Raw genomic sequence first — 18851 nt, 5'->3', positions numbered from 1 at the left:
TAGGAAACTGTCTATTTCTGTTTTAAATTTATGTAATGATGTAGCTTCGACAGCTTTTTGGGGCAGCATATTCCATGGACCTACCACCCTCTGAGTGAAGTAGTTCCTCCTCATCTCAGTTTTGAAAGAGCAGCCCCTGTTTGTGGGAGTTAGTGTTTGTGGGAGCTTGCTGTGCGCAAATTGGCTGCCGCCTTTCCCACATTACAACAACGACTGCACTTCAAAAAGTATTTCATTGGCTGTAGAGCGCTTTGGGACATCCTGAGGTCGTAAAGGGTGCTATTATAAATGCAAGTCTTTCTTTACTATTTTGCCTAATTGGATTCTTTGCAGAAATGACCGAGGTTCGGGTGAAGGGGAATGTTGCAGATTTGGATTTTCAAACAGCGTTTGATAAAAGGACGGGAAATTCCTCGGAGCTGCTTCCGGCTGCGTTACTTCGGTGGGAAACTGCGGTTTGTGCGCGGGTTGCCGGTGAGGAATTTCCCGGCCAAAGTGGCGTATAAAAGGCAAGTTGTGAAGAATGGGGGGTGGGGCCATGGTATTAAAGGTAAAGTGGAGAGGGGGGTTGCCGGAGAGAAGCCATTCTGGCGGAATGTAAAAGCGTCCCTTAAAGGGACTGCTGACAGCCGCTCTGAAAATGCTCCAGGTAAACCCTTTGTATGATTTTTGTAAAAGTTTTGTAAAATCTTCCTGCCGCTGCGCCCGCTCTCTCTTTAATGCTATTTTGCCAGCTGAGGAGGAGCCACTGAATTTCCTGGGCCAAATGCCCCACCCCGGAAATGGCCGAGATTTCTTCTTAGGCAGTCCCTCGGAAGCGAGGATGACTTGCTTCCACATTAAAAATGAGTTCTCAGGTGACCAATGAGTCCAATGCGGGACCTACAGTCTCTGTCACAGGTGGGGCAGACGGTGGTTGAAGGGGCGGGTGGGTGGGGTGCTTGGGTTGACGTGCGCTCCTTCCGCTGTTTACGCTTGCTCCCGGCAAAGAGACTCGGTGTTCGGCGCCTTCCCGGATGCTTCTCCTCCACTTTGTGCGGTCTTGGACCAGGGATTCCCAGGTGTTGGTGGGGATGTTACACTTTTTCAAGGAGGCTTTGAGAGTTTCCTTGAAGCGTTTCCTCTGCCCACCTGGGGCTCTCTTGCCGTGCCAGAGCTCCGAGTAGAGCGCTTGTTTTGGGAGTCTCGTATCGGGCATGCGGATAATGTGACCCGTCCATCGGAGCTGATCGAGCGTGGTCAAAGCTTCGATGCTGGGGATGTTGACCTGAGCGAGAACACTGACATTGGTGCGCCTATCCTGCCAATGGATTTGCAGGATCTTGCGGAGGCAGTGTTGGTGGTTGGCAGCTCGCCGCGATCGCGGGACGGGCACTGGTCTGACTACACCCACCACTGCCCAGTGAAAGGGGGTGGTTCGAAAATAACCCCAACATATCCAGACATGCAAATTACATGTGTCCCTGTTAAGCATTCACAATGATATCTTCAATTTCTGAATTTCCAGGTTTAGGGGAGTTGGGGGGGGGGGGGGAGGAAATTGGGAAAATATATCTTGTTTTTAAAAAAAAAAGAGGTTTTAATTTTATCCGTGGAATCTTTGAGGGGCATTAGAAGGTGTGCGATATCAGCTGCCAGAGTTCAATGAAATTACCAATCAGCGGTGAACATTTTTGCACACAGCTGGCCAGATGTTCAATCTGGACAGCTGCAGTATGCGTATCCTGCCAGGAGAGGGGGCTGGTGTGCTTTGCTAAAGAGTCGTAGCAAAAACTGCTGCCTAGACTCTGCGGGGTGGGGATTGGGGAAATTGGGAACTGCAAGACATTGCAGATGTATGTATGCCCTTCCTATGTATTTATCTTGCAAGCTCGGTGGTCCTTAAAAGTAGTGTGCTTGTCCCGGACTGCGGTTTTCTTCAGTACACCCTCCCCTCCCCTCGTTAATCGATTCAACCGGTTCCCCTTATTGCCCTTATAAAGTGGTTTACCCGAGTCTTGGTTTGTCCCAGGTCATGTCAGATTGGATCGTTAAGGTCCCTGTTGCCCAGGGGTGTCGCAGCTCCATAGAATAGTACATCACAGAAGGAGGCCATTCGGCCCATTGAGTCTGCGCCGGCTCTTTCGAAGAGCAATCCTGTCAGTCCCACTCCCCCGCTCTTTCCCCATATCCCTGCAATTTTTTCTCCTTCAAGTATTTATCCAATTCCCTTTTGAAGGTTACTATTGAATCTGTTTCCACCGCCCTATCAGGCAGCGCATTCCAAACCCTAACCACTCGTTGCGCGAAAACGTTTTTCCTCATGTCACCTCTGGTTCTTTTGCCAATCACCTTAAACCGGTGCCCTCTGGTTATCGACCCTTCAGCCATTGGAAACAGTTTCTCTTTATTTACTCCATCTAAACCCTTCATGATCTTAAACACCTCTATCAGATCTTCCATTCCCAGTATAATATCCGGGTTCTGACGAAGGGTCATCGACCTGAAACATTGACTCGGTTTCTCTCTCTCTCCCCACAGATGCTGCCTGACCTGCTGAGTATTTCCAGCATTTTCTGTTTTTATTTTAGATTTCCAGCATCCGCAGTATTTTGCTTTTGTATGATATCCGGGTCACTCACCATTGTCGGATACCCTCCTGTGCCCCCTACCCCACTATCCCGCTGACATCCATAACAATACTGGGTCCAAAATTACAGGTTCTAAATTGCTTGGGAGAAGTTACTATTAGGTCGGTTAAAGTCCCCCGTTCGTATAATCTTTCAGTTCGCATAGCCCTTCTTTATCTCCACACACATACAGCAATGCCCAAAAGATAATCATTGCTTGCTTCGCACTACATGCTTCCAGCCAGACTATCTCACTGGAAAGCTTATCCTCCCAGTGCTGTGGATAAGTTGAGGGGCGTGGGTAGCAGGAGAGGCTGCAGGATTAAACTCTTGTTATCACATCCACACCGCAGCATGACGATGTGACTTAATAAAATATTTTTGACAGGCTGGCATAACATGGCATTGATCTGAGCTTTGAACACTTGAGTTTGCACATCTTACACAGGAGGGAGTTAAGGGCCTGCTATATGTTGCAGTCTAGAAAAGAAGCCTGGGGTGATCTAATAGAGGCCTTTAAAATAATGAAGGGGTTTGATAGAGTAGACATAGAGATGTTTCCACTTGTGGGTGAGTCCAAAACTAGGGACCATAAATATAAGATAGTCACTAATAAATCCAATAGGGAATTCAGGAGAAACTTCTTTACCCAGAGAGTGCTGAGAATGTGGAACTCACTACCACAGGGAGTGGTTGAGGCGAATAGTATAGATGCATTTAAGGGGAAGCTGGATACACACGTGAGGGAGAAGGGAATAGAAGGATATGGTGATAGGGTGAGATGAAGTTCAGGGGCGGAGGCTCATGTGGAGCATAAACACCGGCATAGACCATTTGGGCCGAATGGCCGGTTTCTGTGCTATAAATATCTCTAATAGGCGTAATCAATCACTCACTCACTCACTCACACACACACTCACTCTCACACACACTCACTCTCTCACGCTCACTCTCTCACACACTTACACACTTACTCTCTCACACTTGCTCTCTCCCACACATCTCTTACACACTCACTCGCACACACGCTCACTCTCTCACTTAACTCACACTCATTCTCTCGCACTCGCTCACACACTTACACACGCTCTCTTGCACTCACTCGCACACACACTCACTCGCTTGCAATCACACTCTCTCTCACACACACGCGCCTCCAGGTGCCAATGAGTTTTGATGTGATCGTCTTTGACTCTTGTACTGATGTCAGGCCCCCAGCTTCTATGATTTCCTTCAGTAATTTCTCCCTGAGCAGTCTTCAGATCAGGCTACCGCCCGCAGGATTTAATGTCTTTTCATCTTTCGCCAACAGTGCTATCATTTCCTTCTCGCTCATGGGATGGACTCTAACAGCCGTTGAGCTTTTTGATGTGCTGGCCCGCTTCCAATTCCTTGAGAGAAACTCAATTAGGTTCTAAAGCCTCAAGAGTTGTCCTTAATTAAAACTTTCAGTTGACCTTCTCATTTTTTGAGAGTGAACATAGACTGCAGCCATTTACCACATTCGATCAAACATACAAGGCTGCAGTTTGGAGAAAAAAATCTTATGTTTCCCTACCACCAGTTTGGGAGGGGGTAAGAGCTAGTGCTTGTTCTGAGGACTTCTTAATAGAAAGACTTACATTTCTACAGCACCTTCCACAAGCTGAGGACGTCCCAAAGCGCTTTACAGCCAACAAAGTACTTTTTTTCAAAGTCGCTGTTGTAGGAAACGCAGAAGCCAATTTACGCACAGCAAGCTCCCACGAACAGCATAACCAGATAATTTGCTTTTTGGTAATGTTGGTTGAGGGATAAATATTGGCTAGGGTGCCCTCCTTTGCTACTTCTCGAAATAGTGGCCATGAGATCTTTTACATCCACTCGAGAAAGCAGACGGGGCCTCGGTTTAACGTCTCATCCAACAGACGGCACCTCCGACAGTGCAGCACTCCCTCAGCACCGCACTGGAAGTGTCGGCCTGGATTTTTGTGCTCGAGTCTCTGGGGTGGGACTCGGACCCACAACCTTCTGACTCGGAGGCAAGAGTGCGACCCCACTGAGCCACTGGCTGACACGTGTTGAGCTCCAGCACACTAACCCACAGGGCAGCTCCCCTGTGGGGTGAGACCTTGAGCTTGACCTTGACCTTGACCTACCCTGGTGACAAGGCCCCAGAATCCTGAACTCTCCATGTGGAGAGCCATGCTCAGGGTTGTCAACTCCTTCCAGAATTGTCCCTGGATCTCCAGGAATTAAATCTTCTTCTGCAGTTCCTTGGAACCGAGGATGACTTGCTTCCACATTAAAAATGAGTTCTCAGGTGACTGATGAGTCCAATGCGGGACCTACAGTCTCTGTCACAGGTGGGGCAGACGGTGGTTGAAGGGGCGGGTGGGTGGGGTGCTTGGGTTGACGTGTGCTCCTTCCGCTGTTTGCGCTTGGCTTCCGGCGAAGAGACTCGAGGTGTTCAGCGCCTTCTCGGATGCTTCTCCTCCATTTTGTGTGGTCTTGGGCCAGGGATTCCCAGGTGTCGGTGGGGATGTTGCACTTTTTCAAGGAGGCTTTGAGGGTGTCCTTGAAGCGTTTCCTCTGCCCACCTGGGGCTCTCTTGCCGTGTTGCAGCTCCGAGTAGAGTGCTTGTTTTGGGAGTCTCGTATCGGGCATGCAGACGATGTGACCTGTCCATCGGAACTGATCGAGCGTGGTCAAAGCTTAAATATTAAGCTCCAGGACACTGCTGCGAGTCACTCGGGAGAAAGAAATAATAAGGGGCCATTAAGAAAAAAACCTTCTTTTTCATTATCTTTGAACACTTTGGGCCAGAAATTCGGGTCGGGGGCTTCCCGCGGGTGCAAGCCCCTGACCTGCACTTAACTAGCGCGCCGGCTGTTGTGCTGTGGGCCCGCGTGGGATTCCGATCCTGGGCCTCCTCCAACTGCCGGCGCGCAGTGCTTGCGTATCCCAGGGGCGCAGTTAGTTCGAAGCGTCCCCTGGGATCACGTGGGCCATGGGGAGCCAATCGTGGCAGGGAATCTATTCATAGATTTGACAGGAAGAGCTGTCAAATCTATGAATAGAGTTTGGCCCCAAAACATCACTAAAACTTCAAATAATTTTTTTTTTAATCACATTTTTAAAATAACTATAAATTACCTAAAATAGCTACTTTAAACAATAATTTAAATTTTTGAAAAAATTAATTACAGGTTTTAATGGGGCTAAAAATAAACTTACCTTTCTTTAAAGTATTTAAAAATAATAAACCTGTGGGGAAAATGTTTTAATTTTACTTAATTCGCCACTTGTTAAAAGCAGGCCTTGCGACTGCTTTTTAAAAGCGTAGCTGCTGGAGACTTACCCTCCCGGAGAAACCTGCAAAAAAAAAAAACGGAAGTTCCAGGTGTACGCGCTGCTTCTCCAGCGCACGCGTTCGACCTGTGAACCCCTTCTTTCAAGGGAACGGAAGTTCCGGTTTCCCGCGCATGCACGAAACCGGCACTTTCGTTGGCCTTACGCGTGAGTACCCAGCGCGTACTAACCCATGAAGACCCGAATTTCTGGCCCAAATTTTTGATTTAGTTATATATTTTTTTTAAATTGGAAATGGGTGTTTGATTGGCAGCCTGTAGACAAAGCCACACAAGCTATCTTTTGATCCAGAGGAATCTCTTCCACCAGGAGCCAGTGAGACTCGGCCTACTTGGCTGTGTCTCAATCGTCTCAGGACTTGTGTCAGCCGCTGCAGAGCCCTTGTGCAGAAGTGGGGATACAGCCAAACCGACACTAACGACTGTGACTGCGGAGAGGCTTCGCAAACAATGGAGCATCTCCTAGAACGCCCTCTACCACCGGAACCATGCAGGCCTGAAGATTTGTGGGGGCTTCAACACTCGAACCAGAGCCTGCATGGAACAGTGGCGGGGGAAGGTGGAGCGACACGACGCGGCGAGGACTGACAGTCAAGAATCATCCAATCGGGCGTCAAAGAGCCTGTTCGCTGTCCAATTGTTGCAGGAAGGTGGGGCGTCGTGAGGTTGGATGTGTCAGGTGACCAATTATGGGGAGGTTGGAGGTCATGTGAAGTCAGGAAACGTCCAATCAGAGAATCCGACCCTAGTCCTGCTCTTGCCTGATGTGCCCCCTCTTTTCTACAATGTCTAACCCCACTGTTTTGAAGTCATGTTATGGCGTTGGTTGGATACAGTCTCCTTCTGAGGCGAAAGTCCTTACAGCACCTCCTGGGATCCAGTTGTAACTACTCCTCCTCAACAGCACCTCAGGGGGCAGTCCAGCACTCCCAGACAGCACACAGCAACCGGGAGAAGGTAAGCAATGCATCGCAATGGAAAGATATTGCTTGAATTACACATCTAGCCTGTCCATCTGGGGAGACAGTTCAGCCAGGGCTCCATCTTGCCTCTTCTGCTGGTTCAATGGCAGTTAAAAGACCCCACGGCACTATTACACACACAGAACATTGCATTTACAGCACAGAAACAGGCCATTCGGCCCAACTGGTCTGTGCCGGTGTTTATGCTCCACTCGAGCCTCTTCCCACTCCCTCTTCATATCACCATATCCTTCTATTCCTTTCTCTCTCATGTGTTTATCCAGCTTCCCCTTAAATGCATCTACGCTATTCTCTTCAACCACTCCCTGTGGTACTGTAGCAAGTTCCACATTCTCACCACTCCGAGTAAAGAAGGTTCTCCTGAATTCCTAATTTATGGTTAATTATTGTTTCAGATGTAAGTGAGACGTCACTGCAGGCGAGCAGGTAGGTGCTGCCACAGTGCCGAGGGAGCAGAATGGGACGTCCCCTGGGACAGAGGCTAGCCGCATTCGCTGGTCTACAGAGTTCTGGGCTGGAGTTGATGTCGGGACGGAGAGTGTTACAGAAGAGGAGCAGCAAGAATCAAGGTAAGAAGAGAATGCGAACATAAACTCGGTTATTCGCTATCTTATCTATTTTACGTTTACAGGTTGTAGATTAACAGTGAGTTAACGGCTGTTGTAAATAATTGTATATTTGCAATTATTACAATTTTTACAAATCTCATAGACTACTTTTAATAAAGGACGCCACTGCTGCCAGCGAAATAGAGTAATCCCGCATGTGCAGTTCCAGTAGCTTTTTTGGTTGTTTTCACCGGATTTCCCACAGACTGGGGTGGGGGGTGGGTGGAGAGAAAGGAGGGGAAGGTGTGGGGAAAATTGATCGCTGCTGCCGAACTGAGGCGAGAGAGAAAGTTAACATTTATGCGCTGCCGAACTGAGCCACAAAGAAAGGGAAAAATTAAAAGTTGAATTGGTGTTTCTGTCGGCTTAGGAAAGTTATTAGAGTTAACATTTTTAAAATTAGTTCCTGGGCTGTGGGCGTCGCTGGCAAGGCCAGCATTTATTGCCCATCCCTAATTGCCCTTGAGAAGGTGGTGGTGAGCTGCCCTCTTGAACCGCTGCACTCCGTGTGGTGAAGGTACTCCCACAGTGCTGTTAGGGAGGGAGTTCCAGGATTTTGACCCAGCGACGATGAAGAATCGGCCGATATATTTCCAAGTCAGGATGGTGTGTGACTTGGAGGGTAACTTGGAGGTGGTGGTGTTCCCATGCGCCTGCTGCTCTTGTCCTTCTAGGTGGTGGAGAATGCTTCTGCACAGCTTCCGGTTCATTGGCAGCAGTCACTCTGTTTAAGAAAAGAAGCAGGGCCAATATAATTCAGGACACACCCAGAGTGGGAGAGAGCTGTAGGACAGGACTGGAAAATCCCTCCCACATTTCGATCGCGCCTTTGATGACCTCAGGACGTCCCAAAGCACTTCACAGCCAATGAAGTATTTTTTTGACGTGTAGCCGCTCTTGTAATGTAGGAAACGCGGCCGCCAATTTGCGCACAGCAAGCTCCCACAAACAGCAATAACAACAACTTGCATTTATATCGAAGTTCTGACGAAGGATCATCGACCAGAAACGTTAACTCGGCTTCTCTCTCTCCATGATGATGCTGCCTGACCGGCCGAGTGTTTCCACTTGTATCGCGCCCTGAACGTAGGATGAACTTTGATTACAGCACGGTGAAGATACAGCGAGGGGGAAGAATGTGGAGGATGGAGTATTTGCAGCTTAGGAGGAACAGTTTAAAAATAATGTAAAAATAATTGAATTTTACAGTAATGCACTGGAGCACAGTTGCTAAGATATAAATCATTCTGCGTGCAATGATACTGGTAATTATTAGAAACCTCTTTGTGTATAATAGTGGATCATTTTTTTAATTCATTCTCGGGTTGTGGGCATTGTTGGCAAGATTGCAAGGCCACTGGGACTGGAGTCACATATAGGCCAGACCGGGTAAGGGCGCCAGGGTTTCCTTCCCTAAGGGACATCAGTGAACCAGTTGTGTGTTAACCACAATCCGACAGTTGTTACGAGTACCAGCTTTTTAATTCCAGAATATTTAAACTGAGTTCAATTTTTCAAACTACCATGGTGGGATTTGAACTTGCATTCTCTGGATTATTAGACCAGCAACATAACCACTAGGTTAGCGTCCCCCCCTCTCCTCCTCCCTCCATGGTGAGGCACAGGATTTCTGATCACATGTTATATATCAGATGACTCTTTGATTTACTGACGAATAAAGATCATCCAAACCGACCCCCCCCCTGAACCATCCGACCCCCCCCTGAACCATCCGACCCCCCCCTGAACCATCCGACCCCCCCCTGAACCATCCGACCCCCCCCTGAACCATCCGACCCCCCCCTGAACCATCCGACCCCCCCCTGAACCATCCGACCCCCCCCTGAACCATCCGACCCCCCCTGAACCATCCGACCCCCCCCTGAACCATCCGACCCCCCCTGAACCATCCGACCCCCCCTGAACCATCCGACCCCCCCTGAACCATCCGACCCCCCCTGAACCATCCGACCCCCCCTGAACCATCCGACCCCCCCTGAACCATCCGACCCCCCCTGAACCATCCGACCCCCCCTGAACCATCCGACCCCCCCCTGAACCATCCGACCCCCCCCTGAACCATCCGACCCCCCCCTGAACCATCCGACCCCCCCTGAACCATCCGACCCCCCCCTGAACCATCCGACCCCCCCCTGAACCATCCGACCCCCCCCTGAACCATCCGACCCCCCCCTGAACCATCCGACCCCCCCCCTGAACCATCCGACCCCCCCTGAACCATCCGACCCCCCCTGAACCATCCGACCCCCCCCTGAACCATCCGACCCCCCCCTGAACCATCCGACCCCCCCCTGAACCATCCGACCCCCCCCTGAACCATCCGACCCCCCCCTGAACCATCCGACCCCCCCCTGAACCATCCGACCCCCCCCGAACCATCCGACCCCCCCCGAACCATCCGACCCCCCCCGAACCATCCGACCCCCCCCTGAACCATCCGACCCCCCCCTGAACCATCCGACCCCCCCCTGAACCATCCGACCCCCCCCTGAACCATCCGACCCCCCCGAACCATCCGACCCCCCCCCGAACCATCCGACCCCCCCCGAACCATCCGACACCCCCCCGAACCATCCGACCCCCCCCCGAACCATCCGACCCCCCCCCCGAACCATCCGACCCCCCCCCCGAACCATCCGACCCCCCCCCGAACCATCCGACCCCCCCCCCCCCCCGAACCATCCGACCCCCCCCCCTGAACCATCCGACCCCCCACCAGCCATCCCACAGATTGAAGCAGTGACTGGGAATGATTTGTGCAGCAACGTCACTGAGCTGTATGTACATATTTTAATTTAGATTAGAAAGTTCATTGTGCGAACCTGAGGTTCCGTACACACGCTCTATCTGATTTACAGATTGTCACAGCAGCTGGGTTGGATGGTGCTGCGTGCTGTCGGTAACAAACACCTTGATGTGTTTGTGTGAAGCTGCTAAGAACCGGTTCCAGCCCAGGTGAAAAATAAATGGCTTAGCGTCACCGTCCAAACTGGCGGGCTAAGGAATAAAAAAAAAGACAGACTTGCATTTATATAGCGCCTTTCACGACCTCAGGACGTCCCGAAGCGCTTCGCAGCCAATGAAGAATCTTACCGGCGTGTTGACACCTTTGTTACTAAAACTGTCTGCGGAATTTACAACCAATTGAAGACAGAGCCAAGGCTTCACTGTTTATGGGGTCGGGGGATGGGGGTGGGGTGGGCGGAGAGACTGAGGAAGAACATTGGCAATTAAAATAACATTAAATATTATAAACCGCTACCCACTCCTCTAGACAGACTAGATGCAGGAAGGATGTTCCCGATGGCGGGGGAGTCCAGAACCAGGGGTCACAGTCTAAGGATAAGGGGTAAGCCATTTAGGACAGAGATGAGGAGGAATTTCTTCACCCAGAGAGTGGTGAACCTGTGGAATTCACTACCACAGAGGCCAATTCATTAAATATATTCAAGAAGGAGTTGGATATATTTCTTAAGGCTAAAGGGATCAAGGGGTATGGGGAGAAAGCAGGGACAGGGTACTGAGTTTGGATGATCAGCCATGATCGCATTGAATGGCGGAGCAGGCTCGAGGGGCCGAATGGCCTACTCCTGCTCCTATCTTCTATGTTTCCTCCCGAGGGGGAAAGGGACCTGGTACGCTAAGAAAACTGATACGAAATGATTGTAAGGTGCTAATTTCTTCAAGGCTAAGGAATCACAAATATAACGAGGCTGCCACTTCCATAGTGCCCAGTCCTGTACCCTGGCATCCTCTGTGGATGGGTTAATGTTCTGCCCCCATTTCACGCGCGGTTTTAACGAGCTGGCTCCTGATGAGCAGCGGGTAGGGTTTATTGTATCTCTCTCCCACGGCACCCTGGCTCTGCGGCACACAGTCTAGGCCGTGCGGCTGGCACCGTGGCTCTGCTGATGTTGCCATGCTCCTCTTTTGGTTGCTATGCTGCCTTGCTCCTCTTGCCGTTGCTAGGCTGCTCTCCGTGGCTGCGTTGCTATGTGTTGCTAAGCTCTTCATAGCAACAGCGGCAACACATGGCCAGGCGGCCGAGTTGGTGGAACCCATGGGCGCTAGTTTAGGTGACTGGGCCTCCGCTTGCTGCGATGTACGGCTGGACAGTTAATAGGACTAACTGCCACCAGTGTGCACACAAATGAGGCTTATGACGGATTGATCATTCCTGCTATTTTCCCCCCCCCCCCCCCCCCCACCAACCGTCCCCTCCCAACTGCTTAAATCTTGAGCATCTTCCTTTACAACTTAGGCCATTCAGGGGGCTGATGTCAAGAAGCACCTCTTCACACAAAGTGCAGTGGAAATCTGGAACTATGCTCCCGGAGAGGGCAGACGAGGCCTCGGTTTAACGTCTCATCCGAAACAAGTTTTACCCCTGACTAAAGATGGGTCACTACCAACGTTCCCTGCAAGGCTGCGTCCCCCTCTGCTGATCCCGCGCAGCCCGGGACCGGCTTTTTCAATGTAGAGTTTCGAGCAGAATGGGGCCGCACAGCCCCTTAAAGGGGCAGCGCACCCAAAGATAAGTAAGAGGGAACATTGGTCGCCACCCAACCATGAGGAAGTCCATCGAACAGCCTACCCTACGAGGAAGGATGGGCATACCTGTCTGAAATAGGGCTCCATTCTCATGCTTCTCACTTCGCCACCCCCCCTCCCCCGCACCCCCATCCGTAGAAAAGTCCATTCCACTAATACTGCAGTAAATTTGAGGCAAAGAACCCCATTGATAAAAGTTTGCACGTTTAACATAAATGTAATTTTTTTTTTAAATGAATATAAGTCCAACGGAGACCAACAATGTTCCTTGAGGTCCCTGCTCTATCTTCTGGTGTCCACCTCCATGTCGATCGTCTCCTCGTGGGGGCACTTCCGCTTGGGCTCGGTGCAGAACTTCTGCTGGTAGCTGGCGTACTCGTCCCGGTAGGTGGCGATTGCCAGGCACTCGCCGAACTGCTTGTCGCAGAGGCAGAGGTCGCTGGAGCAGGGGTCGGAGCCCTCTGGGCACTCGGCCCTGCCCAGCTTGCACAGGGAGTAATTGGGCTTGAAGTAGACGTTGGTGCCTCTGCCGCAGGAGGCGTGGAGCGCGCCCTCATAGCAGCAGTCGTGGCTGAAGCAGCAGCTGTCGAAGCCGTCGAGCGGCACGCCGTCGCCCCCCTTGCCACAGTAGCAGCCGTAGCCGTTCACGCTGTAAATGGAGAACTGGTAGCGGTCCCTGTAGCACCACAGGACAAATGCAATATCCAGCACGCTCCTCCGAGACACATAACGGTGGTGGAGGCTGCCATTCTCTACCGGCACCTCCTGGCCGACGGGCAGAGGCATCAGTTGATAAAGCAGAAAGAGGTGGAAGAGTAACGGCTGTCTCGCGCGATCCATTTACCCCCCTGCTGAAGGTTTTCTAACAGGCCTCTTACGCAGACGGGTCGATCACGAGCCTGTTTACCCACCTTCTAATTCTCTCTACTGCCGAGGGGAATCCTGCAATTAAGAAACATTCCCCAGGGCAGCTTATAATGGAACACCAGACACGGGAACATTTCCTAAGGCTTTTCTTTCTCTGTGTCTTTCATAATGAGAAAGGGTGAAGGACAGTTGAGCCGGTGTACATACAAAATAGAGGGGATTCTAGAACGGAATAGAGAGAGGGAGACAATTGTCAGAGGGCAGTGAGAGACCAGAGACGGACAGACAGAAAGGGAACTGTTATAGAGGGCAGGGGAGAGAGACAGACAGAAAGAACTGTTAGAGGGAACAATTAGAGAGAGTATGAGGGAGAGAGACAAAAAGAGCTAGCAGTCAGAGGGAGTACAAGGGACAGAAAGAACTGTTAGAGGGGACAGTCAGAGGGAGTACGAGAGAGAGACAGAAAGCTGAGCGCATGCGAGAGATGTAGAAAAAGAACTGTCTGAGTCTACTGAGAGCAAAAGAGAGCAAGAACTGTCAGAGCAGACAAAGAGCTGTTAGAGGAGAATGGGAGAGAGCGAGCGAGAGAGAACTGTCAGAGGGAGACAGAAAGACAACAGTGACAAAGTGAGTGTGAGAGACAGAAAAAAGAACAGAGAAAAGTGAGTGAGCAAAAGAGGAAGAAAGAGACATGTCAGAGAACAGTGCGTGTGAGAGAGAATCAGGAAAAGAACTTCTGAGACCACACCTGGAGTACTGCGTACAGTTTTGGTTTCCTTATTTAAGGAGGGATATACTTGCATTGGAGGCAGTTCAGAGAAGGTTCACGAGGTTGATTCCTGGGCTGAAGGGGTTGTCTTAGGAAGAAAGGTTGAGCAGGTTGGGCCTATACTCATTGGAGTTTAGAAGAATGAGAGGTGATCTTATTGAAACATGTAAGATTCTGAGGGGGATTGACAATGTGGATGCTGAGAGGATGTTTCCCCTGGTGGGGGAATCTAGAACTAGGGGGCATAATTTCAGAATAAGGGGCCGTCCATTTAAGACGGAGATGAGGAGGAATTTCTTCCCTGAGGGTCGTGAATCTTTGGAATTCTCTACCCCAGAGAGCTGTGGAGGCGGAGTCACTGAATATATTCAAGGCGGAGATAGACAGATATTGGAGCAACAGGGGAGTCGAGGGTTATGGGGAGCGGGCTGGAAAGTGGAGTTGAGGTCAAGATCAGATCAGCCATGATCTTATTGAATGGCGGAGCAGGCTCGAGGGGCCGAATGACCTACTCCTGCTCCTGTTTCTTATGTTCTTATGTTAGCAGGCACAGAATCTTCGAGTAGCCAAATTACACACCTGTAGCTTAGCTGCACAATAATACATTGCAAATTACAGGGCAACACACTCTTGTCATTATAAAACAGCCTATCCTCCGACACCCATCACCCCTGTGCTCGCAGACCCACTTTGGCTCCCAGTTCAGCAACACCTCGATTTTTAAAAATTCTCATCCTTGTTTTCAAATCCCTCCATGGCCTTCCCCCCCCCCCCCCCCAACCCCCCTCCCTGTCTCTGTAACCTCCTCCAGCCCGACACCCTCCAAGATCTCTGCGCTCCTCCAATTCTGGCTTCTTGCGCATCAGTATTTACAGTAGAAGAGGAGGATAGCATGCCGGAAATCCCAAAGAAACTAATATTGAAGCGGGGACAGGGACTCAATAAAATTAGTGTAAGTAAATTAATAGTAATGAAGAAAATAATGGCACTAAAGAGTGACAAGTCCCCAGGGCCAGATGGTTTCCATCCCAGGGTTTTAAAGGAAGTAATTGAGCACATTGCAGATTCCCGAACTATAATCTTCCAAAGTTCTCTAGATTCAGGAAGCGTCCCTTTTAGATTGGAAAGTTGCACATGTCACTCCGCTATTTAAGAATGGCGAGAGAGGGAAACCAGGGAATTATAGTTCAGTTAGCCGAACATCTGTTGTCGGGAAATTGCTAGAGTCTATAATTAAGGATAGGGTGACTGAACACCTCTCAAATTTTCAGTTGATCAGAGAGAGCCGGCATGGATTTGTGAAAGGTAGGCCATGCTTGACAAACCTGATTGAATTTTTTGAAGGGGTGACTAAAGTAGTGGACAGGGGAATGTCTATGGATGTTATTTATATCGACTTCCAGAAGGCATTTGATAAAGACCCACATAAGAGACTGTTAGCTCAGGTAGAAGCCCACGGAATTGAGGGCAAATTATTGACCTGGTTAGGAAATTGGCTGAGCGGCAGGAGACAGAGAGTAGGGATAATGGGCAGGTACTCAAACTGGCAGGATGTGACTAGTGGTGTCCCGCAGGCATCTGTGTTGGGGCCTCAAATATTCACACTACTTATTAACAACTTAGATGATGGCATAGAAAGTCATATATCCAAATTTGTCGAAGACACAAAGATCAGCGGATTTGTCGGCAGTTTAGATGAAAGCATAAAATTTCAAAGGGATATCGACAGATTAAGTGAACGGGCAAAACTGTGGCAAATGGATTTCAATGTAAGCAAATGTGAGGTCATCCACGTTGGACCTAAAAGGGATAGAACAGGGGACTTTCTAAATGGTAAAAAGCTAAAAACAGTGGAGGTCCAAAGAGACTTGGGGGTCCAGGTACATAGATCATTAAAATGTCAGGAACAGGTACAGAAAATAATCAAAAAGGCTAATGGAATGCTGGCCTTTATATCTAGAGGACTAGAATACAAGGGGGTAGAAGTTATGCTGCAGCTGTACAAACCCTGGTTAGACCACACCTGGAGCACTGTGAGCAGTTCTGGGCACCACACCTTAGGAAGGATATATTGGCCTTGGAGGGAGTGCAGCGTAGGTTTACCAGAATGATACCCGGACACCAAGGGTTAAGTTACGAGGAGAGATTACACAAACTAGGGTTGTATTCCCTAGAATTTAGAAGGTTAAGGGGTGATCTGATTGAAGTTTTCAAGATATTAAGGGGAACTGATAGGGTAGATAGAGAGAAACTATTTCTGCTGGTTGGGGATTCTAGGACTAGGGGGCAGAGTCTAAAAATTAGAGCCAGACCTTTCAGGAGTGAAATTAGGAAACACTTCTACACACAAAGGGAAGTAGAAGTTTGGAACTCTCTTCCGCAAACGGCCATTGATGCTAGATCAATTGCTAATTGATGTGCCTCAATAAGTTCCGAGACTCGATGTTAGCGAAACAAAATAAGGCTTTTATTAACTTAGAAAGTAACACGTAAAAGAGAGAGATGTCTTCCTTCTGGAGGCTGAGGCCACACTGAGCCAGCTTACAAAAGGGGCCAGGTATGGGCGGAGCCCTACACACAGCACATTCCAGCACATTCCAATACATAATACAATGAGGACTGGGGGAAGGGAAATGACACTGAAACCGACCACAGTCACAGGCAGTGATGAATGGAATATATTTCATCACACTAATTTTAAATCCGAGATTGATAGCTTTTTGTTAACCGAAGATATTAAGGGATATGGGGCAAAGTCGGGTATATGGAGTTAGATCGCAGATCAGTCATGATCTCATTGACTGATGGAACAGGCTTGAGCGGCTAAATGGCCTCCTCCTGTTCCTATGTTCCTGTCCCTGATTTTAATCGCTCCACCATCTGTCCACCAGCTGTCGAGGCCCTAAGCTCTGGAATTCCCTCCCTAAACGTCTCCATCTCTCCGCCTCTCTTCCCTCCTTTAAGACGGTCCTTAAAACCTACCTCATTGACCAAGCTTTAGGTCACCTGCTCTAATATCTCCTTATATGCCTCGGTGTCAGATTTTGTTTCATGACGCTGCTGTGGAGGCACTACGTAAAAGCGAGTTGTTACTGTGAGCAACAACACAGGAGATGTGCTTCTGGTCTTTCTCATAATCATTGTAATATGTAGGGGAAAAATTTCGGTGGCGCCCCCCTTTGGGGCGCTAACTTCGGCGGGGCGCTACTGGAAGCGTCCCCTTCCTTCCTGGGGCGCTACCGCTGAATATTGCAGCACTACGTGCAACAGCGCCACGCGCGTCGGCACGTAGCGCCACAGTATTGCAGGCCTCTCTCCCCTGATTAAAGGGGAGGGGCCTAGCGCTGCGGACACCGGGGCCCCACTGGACCACGGGGGAGCGGGGCGCTGGGCTGACTGATCGCGGCCTGGCACCCCCGAATGAAAGAGAAGGGGGGGGCAGGTGGCCAGGAAAAAATATGGCCGCCCGACACCTGCCCCTGTAAATACCGCGGCTGCGCAAACGCCGCCCTGACCCTGTCAGACATATCGGCCGGCAATAGGTCAGGGGGCATGGCCGAATTTGCGTCTGGGGTGCAAGCGGGGCGCTGTGCACAGCAATGATGTCATCACCGGAGGTGCAACACCGTGGGGCGCTACCGGCTACCGCTGGCGCTAACCTCTCGCTGAATTTCACGGGAGGCGTTAGCGCCGCCCTGCCCGGGCACTAAGGGGAGGCGCAAGGCAACCCAATTCCCCCCCCCCCCCCCCCCCCGTAATCTCTACAATGTAGGTGTTCATTTTATTGGTGCCGCTAAGTGTGATTTGCCTGTTGATGCCATGTCTGCGCTCATGGATGGAAGCGAACAATTCCTTTTTCAACCACAGTGTGGAGAATGCTGGTGTTGGACTGGGGTGGACAAATGTAAGAAGTCACACAACACCAGGTTATAGTCCAACAGTTTTATTTGAAATCACAAGCTTTCGGAGCGCTGCTCCTTCGTCAGATGAAGTGCTCCAAAAGCTTGTGATTTCAAATAAAACTGTTGGACTATAACCTGGTGTTGTGTGACTTCTTACATTTTTCAACCACATCCTTTACCAGGGGAAGGCTCTTCGCATTGCGTCGAGTTTTCCAGTTCCACCCTTCCCTTCCCAAGACAAAAACATCTCCGGCTGCCAGACTAACAGCAAGCCTTTCTATGTTTGGATCCATCCTAAATTGAGCAATTGGGTTAAATGAGCGTTTGGAAGAAAAAGAACATTTTTTAAAATAAAAAGAGCAGAAACACCAGTCGGATTTTCACATAATTTATTTTCTGTAGTTGTGTCTTTATAAAAACCAACATTTAAAACATTGAGAGTGTGGCGTACGACGCATTCAGTGCTTCTAAACCAGTAAACCTTTCAGAGAAAATAAAAATAAAAAGATAAAAGGCCTAGAAATTAATCTCGGAGGGTGGTGTTCAACGGGCGGTATCGGAACGCCCGCCCGTTATACGCAGCCCCTGATATTCAGTTCCAACGCAGTCAGCGGCACGAAATATCAGGATCTGTGCATAACGGGCGGCGGACCCGATACCGCCCGTTTAACGTCATCGCCCGAGACAATTTCTAGCCCTCATTTTTTAGGAGTGCTGCTAAGTCTTTTTTCTGGTGGTGGGTTTGGGGTGGGGTGGGGGGGAAATGCCTCCTGTGCAAGAAAATGAAGGGAGGTGGGGTTTTTTTTTTAAGGGGGGGGGGGGGGGGCAAGTATCTCGATGTCTTCCCCTTTTTTTAATGTTGCGGTAAATTGTAGAGCAGATGCGAGAGGGACCTGCGATTGCCATCTCCCCACAAGCCATGGCCGACACGTTGCTAGATCGGTCTCCCGATCACAATGTGTGTATCTCTCTCACACACACACTCATTTTTGAATAAGAAGGCCGTCGTTTACCCGACATGTTCAGTTGCCGATGTACTTCAGTGGTTAGTGTTATAAAATCTAATCGTCAATTTTCTTTAAAAAAAAAATAAACGCACGAGGCTTTTCAATTTTAATTTGGCCCCCCAAGGAGGAGCTTTAGAAAATGACTTGATTTTTTGGGGGGAAAAATGTCTTGCCCTCGTCTGCC

General features: G+C 49.8%; 2 protein-coding genes across 2 annotated transcripts in view; one reads left to right on the top strand and one right to left on the bottom strand.

The window, feature by feature from the left end:
• csgalnact2 (chondroitin sulfate N-acetylgalactosaminyltransferase 2) overlaps nt 1-18851 on the top strand; it is a 112103-nt gene that overhangs the window by 67948 nt on the left and 25304 nt on the right. Inside the window, exon 9 of the transcript XR_015074210.1 lies at nt 7338-7511. The gene's annotated coding sequence lies outside the window, so the exon portion shown is untranslated. The remainder of the gene's footprint in view (nt 1-7337; nt 7512-18851) is intronic.
• On the bottom strand, nt 12276-13177 carry LOC147098650 (basic phospholipase A2-like). Its single transcript, XM_085970079.1, has one exon. It carries the CDS (start codon nt 12960-12962, stop codon nt 12405-12407), a length of 558 nt encoding a protein of 185 aa, XP_085826205.1. The 5' UTR covers nt 12963-13177; the 3' UTR covers nt 12276-12404.

Source organism: Somniosus microcephalus, chromosome 29 (assembly GCF_052327205.1).
Source record: "Somniosus microcephalus isolate GS21.2 chromosome 29, FLI_Smic_1.0, whole genome shotgun sequence".
In the NCBI taxonomy this organism is placed as follows: domain Eukaryota; kingdom Metazoa; phylum Chordata; class Chondrichthyes; order Squaliformes; family Somniosidae; genus Somniosus; species Somniosus microcephalus.
The sequence above is the reverse complement of the archived record's forward strand: the minus strand, read 5'-3'. Positions and strand labels throughout refer to the sequence as shown.

Excerpts from the sequence above, each read along its gene's own strand:
- LOC147098650 (XM_085970079.1), bottom strand. The coding sequence starts at position 12,962 with ATGGATCGCGCGAGACAGCCGTTACTCTTCCACCTCTTTCTGCTTTAT.